This window comes from Equus quagga, chromosome 11, assembly GCF_021613505.1.
Source record: "Equus quagga isolate Etosha38 chromosome 11, UCLA_HA_Equagga_1.0, whole genome shotgun sequence".
Classification (NCBI taxonomy): domain Eukaryota; kingdom Metazoa; phylum Chordata; class Mammalia; order Perissodactyla; family Equidae; genus Equus; species Equus quagga.
This window is the reverse complement of record NC_060277.1, coordinates 12762807-12768806: the sequence shown is the minus strand read 5'-3', so window position 1 is coordinate 12768806 and position 6000 is coordinate 12762807. Positions and strand designations below refer to the sequence as shown.

Below are 6000 nucleotides of genomic sequence, written 5' to 3'. Positions count from 1 at the left end.
GATGCCCGAGGGCGCGGCGGCGCTGCGAGGCTGCCGCTGCTGCCCCTGCGGGCCCCGGGCGCGTCTCCGCGGGCGGCGCTGGCCGCGGCGCGGCGTGTGCACCGAGCGAGTGAAGGTATGTGTGGCGGGCGCGGCTGGAGCTGCCGCTGCCGCCGCCGCGCCAGCAGGTCCTAATGCCTGTCCCTTCCCAGGACGCTGGCAGCAGCAGCCCAGAGCCCCCGAGCCCTCGGCAGGTTCGCCCGTTCTTCCCCGCGATCTGATTGGATAAAGTGGGGGCTCGACGGTGGCCGACGTGGGACAGTCTGGCTGTGGCAGGGGTCTCGGAAACCATGGGTTATTGCAGTGGCAGGTGCACGCTTATCTTTATCTGTGGCATGCAACTGGTAAGTGACACTTGGGTCCTCTTCTTCTGTAATGTGCCTTTGAGATAGTGGGCAGGGGAGTGCAGTCAAGGGTCTGCCATGGATTGGAATGGAAGGAAAAATAAAAGAGAAAAGGTGACAGATATATTGCCTATATTTAAAATGATTTCGGGGAGACGCACTGTGGGGTACAGGAGAGGTGAGCCTTCCACCTCCACCTATTTCTGTCCGTCTGAAGACAGTTTGGCAGGTGCGGGTTAAACTTGTTGTCGTTAATTTCTTTAAGCAAAGCAAGATTTAGCTCTTGTTCCTTTATGCGTTGCATTCTTAATGTAACAACGTGATTGTCACCTGTAATTTATTATACAGGTGTTAAAGCAGAGAAATATGGAATTTTTGTCTTTTCTTCCATTCAGTAGTTTTTACAGTATCTTTGCTTCTTCGTTGACATGTGTTATTTTTCAAGGCGTACATTGTCTTATAAGTATAATGCTCTAACTAGCCACTATGTAGGGCTGATAGTATCCTTACAGCAGTCTGCTCTGGAAGACACACTGAGTTTTAAAAGTATGTAGATTGAAGAGAAATTACTTAGATGAACTCAGCAACAGAATCGGCACGGACTGAACCAGTAGCCTTTAAATCACAATTATTACACGCAATTCCAAGGAAAATGTGTTATCTATGTAATCGCTCCTAAAATAGATACTGTTGTCTGATCCCATAGGGTGGAGAATTGTATGTACTTTCTGAGGAATGTTGTACAGTTGCAAAGAGGCAAGGAGCCAATAATGGCAAACATCATGTCTCTGAATTTAAATTCCCTAAGGGCAATAGAAGGAGGAACTGAGGGTAGTTTAGAGGTGAAAAATATACCACTGTATGTAGTTCATTGGAGGTGGGTGGTACCTGCTCACTCCTGTTATCAAATAGCTTTCCTTGGAAAGTATAAATTAATCTGAGTAGCCACCCACACTTCCAACAATCCTTTCCTAAAGGATGAAAGGACAACAAGACTGAAGGAGATTTCCGAGAGTCGGATCAGTAAAGTGATCAAAAGAGCAAGGATTTGCTGTTGAAACTGGTAGAAGAATTCCTTAAGTGTTCCTCATTGTTTATCAGTTGTCGTGAAGCCCAGGAGAGGTGGTGGTTGTTGTTTGGTTTAATATTTTAGCTGAAGCAGTGCTTTTTTTGCATATTGTCTCAGGATGTTTTTCTTTCCCAGGAAAGTTATCTGATGATACATAATTTCATCTGTGAATTACTTAATGCACTTGGTTGTAAGAAAAAGAAAATGGAGCTGTAAATATAATTTTAAGAATATAATATTTTCTCAGTGATGTGTAAACCAGTTTATTTTTCTGCACCACATATTCATTTATGTTTTGGAATAAAGCATTTTTACTCTTAGTGATGAAGCTAACCAGAACAATGAGAGAGTTTACTTTGTTAAACTGCCAGTGAGGCCAAGTATGCCAGATTGTATAAACATTTTCAAAACATTCTTATTTTTATATATGATTCAGAAAAGAATGCATTTGCTGATTCACTGTGTAAAAGCATAAAACTGTGAGAATGAGTGGGTGGGTAAGAGCATTCTTATGCTCTTTTCAGTTTTAAATTTTAAAAATGGTTTGACTTTTAATCATTGAACATAGTAGGGCTTTATTGTGGCAATGTAGGCGTTAGCTCTATATGGCGTTTTGTGTGAGAAATACAAAGTCCTCAAGAACTTAGACAATTTTAGAAAAACAAATATACAAATGGGGAAGCTAAATATACAAAGTAGCATGATAAGGCTAAAGATGTGTGGGGTTGTGTATGTGTGTGTTCGTGTTCGTGTGCATGCATCCATGCAATGATGCATTGGAGAAGTGTTACATCACCTGTGAAACAGGAATTTTGAATCAAGGCTGAGTTCTCCAGCAAAACAGAGGTAGCTGGAACCTAGGAGTGCTCAATCAAAGCCAGTATACATTTGAAGCCTAAGGAGTGTTTTATGCTCTATGAAAGTCATGTGATTTTTCCCATTCAGACTTTATGTGCCACCAGGCTAATATAATTAGCAGCCATGTTAATGCAGATGCAGAACAAAAAACAAAGGATAAAGAGCATTCACTTGGTTTGATAGGGTGAAATGATCCCATTTAAAGGGCCTCAGAGATTCCTGGTAATTGTTGCTTCTTAGAAGTATAGTATTTAATTTTAAGTAAAATAATTCTGTTGCAAATTAATAGTTGCAAAGCAATGAACAAAAAGTAGGTAGGTGTATGTATCTTCCTTTGCTCTTGATAGATCTTTAAAAACTTTTTGTGTCTTTGAGCTGTTATGAGTAAAGATTGTTTTATAAGTAACCAAGTTTCCAGAGTAAGTTTTGACTCATGTACCATTCATTGATACAAAAATTCGCTCAGTTTTGTTTACTTCTGAAATGTTTGGTGTGCATTCTTGTAACATTTGGCATGGTTTCTTGTAGCTGTACAGAAAAACCTTAGATTTGTTAAAATTAATTGAAGCCAAAGAGTGTCCAAAATAGAAACTTTAGTTTCTTTATTAAGTAACTTTATTAACTTTCTGGAAATATTTATCTCCAATTCTGTAAGTAGAGTATTTATATTTTAATTGGACATAAAGCAATATTTATACTTCTATCAACTTGCAACTAACAATAGTAGAAGATGAGGTAGCTTTTGGTATTGTGGAGATGGGCGCCTTATTCATCAGGTTACTATCAGAGCAGACACAACATTTTGATCATTTAGCGAGTAATGGACAGAGATAGAAGCTCTAGAGAAATTTGCCTTTCAGGATTCTATATCTTTGCTTTTAGTTTTGTTACATGTGCATTTAATTTAATGTTTGTCAGACTACAAATGTACATAAACATGCATTCTTTTACAAATCAGACAGTGAGTTTCTAAGACAAGAAATTAGAGTTTCATCCCCTAGAGAGTCAATACAAAACTTCCATTTTCTGAAAAAGTATCTGGCTCTATATATCATAAATTAAAATCTTTGAGTTGTATGGTTACTGTCACTTCAGATTGTATGGTGATTCCTATGAATAAGGGGTGTGATCTTTGGAAACAGATTGCTGCATGTGCAGAGTCCAGAGTTTAAGCTTATAATCTCAAGAAGGTAATTTTCTTTTTACCATTGCTGTCCCTAATACTCAGAAACTGAAGATTTCAGATGGTAACACAAATCTTCGCTCCATCTGCGGTGGTAGATGTGGTGGTATAGGACAAGAACAATTTAACTTCTTATTTGCAACTTTCAGGAGCTTGCAAAAGAATTTTAGCTTTTTTATTCCCCCCAATGTTTGATTGAATCAAAGAGTACTTTATATAAATGTTGAAAAACTTACTCAGATATTTCTCAGTGAAAAATCACTCAGTTATAATAGGGTAGAATGTAGCTTATTTTAGATTGAAAAGACAGCTTTGTTTTCAAGTAAGGAAATTCAAAATCGCCCACATTTTTGTACATCAGACTCCTGTGTGGCACAAAGTGTATGTGCCATAAACTAATGAAAGAAAGTGTAGATTTACATTCAACAGATTAACACTTGAAAATGTCATTCTTGCCATGAGCTCTCTGGAAGGCTAACTTGGAGCAGGTGCAAGAAACAATTAGATTAGTACACGTGTGTGCAGCTGTGTGAAGTACATTTGAAACAAGAGTATCAATTGCTTTCTACTGCACAGTTACTAATCATTTTCAGAGGTACACATTTATTAGAGAAGGCTGTGAGTGCACTGATGGGCTAAATAAAAACAACTTTATTATTATGGAGTATTTCAATGGTGTCAATCATGATTTTATGCAGTGTTCATAGTTACATGCTCTAATTACTTTCCAGAAAATAAAGCATTCACATGAAGTGGCTTGAAAAGTGCAGGTAGATTCTTACGATTTTCCTAGGATTCTTCTGATAAGTTTGAAAGTTCTCCAAAAGCATAGAACTTTACTGATCACAAACCCTCCCTCTCAGAGAATTTAAAATTTTAGATTCAAATGCCATTGATGATAAAATTTTGAGGTTGTTATCTGATTCATGGAGAAGACTGAAAATTTCCATAAAATTTTTCAGAAATTTATGATGCAAGAACATGCTAAGAGTTTGCTAAGTTGTAAAATGCTGATACCTTTGTTCTTTTTAAGTGTTTTCTACTTTTGCACCCCGACATCATCCTGCGTGTCGTTTTTCATTTCCTTGTTCATTGGAATTTCGCACTTCTCGGCTCTAATGTTTACCGAGAAAGGTGGAGACCCTTCTTCCAGTATCCAGCTCTCTTTCTTGGTTCACAAACCAAGTGGCAGCTTCTTATTTTCATACACCCAAAGTTTCAAAGAGCCAGTCTGCGCCGAACTGTTCCCCTGCTTTCTCCAATAAAGGCTTTGATGGGCAGCGTCCCCTGTACAGATTGCCAGAGCCATCTCTGGCTCAGGGCCCATATGTGGACACTGGCCCAGAAATGCCAGTAGGCATTGCCACTTCCTTTTCTCTCTGATGCTGCTTTACTTGGGGTCACATTCTCTACTTGCCCAGTCAAGAATTTCAGAATGGGAGCCAGGGACTCCTTATAATACAAGGTCTTTATTTCTCGGTCTGTTTCTATTTTGTGCATGTGTGTGCTTGTCGAAAATAAAATCTGAGACAGAAGCACATTTTAACACTTCAATTTTTATACTGGAAATAAAAATATTAAAATTATGGCATCAGTTTCATTCAATATTTGTATATGCTACTAATGGCTAACATTTCAATGGATATATTTCAGTTATGTTATTTGCAGAATTTTGAGCAGCTCAGTGTAATTTTTCCAAAAGTGGTTTTGAAACTAATATTGCTAATAATGAAAATTACTCTTTTTCCATCTCTTGTGACACTCAATTGTCAGAAATCAAACACGCAGGAGAAATAGTTCTATTCTTTTTTCCACCTGTATAATGAACTTGCCCAATTTTGGCACCTTTTTCCCCCATAGAAACTTGATTGATTATTTCCAATATAATAAAATACATAGGCCATCAAGATACGATGTATCTAGCGTTCCTTTCCCACCCCCTGTAACAACAGTGGAAGCAAGGATTTTGTTTACACCTGGATCATTTCTATAGAGAGGAAATAAAAGTGTATGAAATATTTGTTCCCACCAAGCCCAAGAAATTGAAGGACATTTAAATATTATGAAGCCACAAGATAAAATTATATCATTTTCTTTTCTCCAGATTAGGGTGGAAAGTGAAATTTATAAACTGGTTTTCTTTTCTTTCAATATTTCAGGTGTGTTTAGATTTGAAATCTCTTACTATTTAAAGAATTACTTCCTTCATCTTCCTGAAAGCAATGTTTTCCTTTTTTTTTTTTCTTCAACTCTGAAATAGGCAGTGGGTCTAATTGATAGAAATAGTCATAACATTGAATTCTATGCAAGCTGTAGAATTTCTTATTTATATTCAACCTGGGATAGGAATAGGGTAACTTCTAATGCTAATAATTTTTATCTTTTAAATTACTTATGGATCACATGCTAACTTTGATCCCTGTAAAAACTCTTTTAGAAAAGTTACAATGAAGCTGATTTTAAGTGCACTTTGAAAAAACTAGTTTTTCTATTTTGTGTGTTTTTAT

General features: G+C 37.5%; 1 protein-coding gene across 1 annotated transcript in view; it reads left to right on the top strand.

Moving 5' to 3' along the window:
* The first annotated feature begins 23 nt into the window (after window positions 1–23).
* NKAIN2 (sodium/potassium transporting ATPase interacting 2) overlaps window positions 24–6000 on the top strand; it is a 919670-nt gene continuing 913693 nt past the window's right edge. Inside the window, exon 1 of the mRNA XM_046677804.1 lies at window positions 24–383. Within this exon, the coding sequence (XP_046533760.1) occupies window positions 330–383 (54 nt within the window). The 5' untranslated portion in view covers window positions 24–329. The remainder of the gene's footprint in view (window positions 384–6000) is intronic.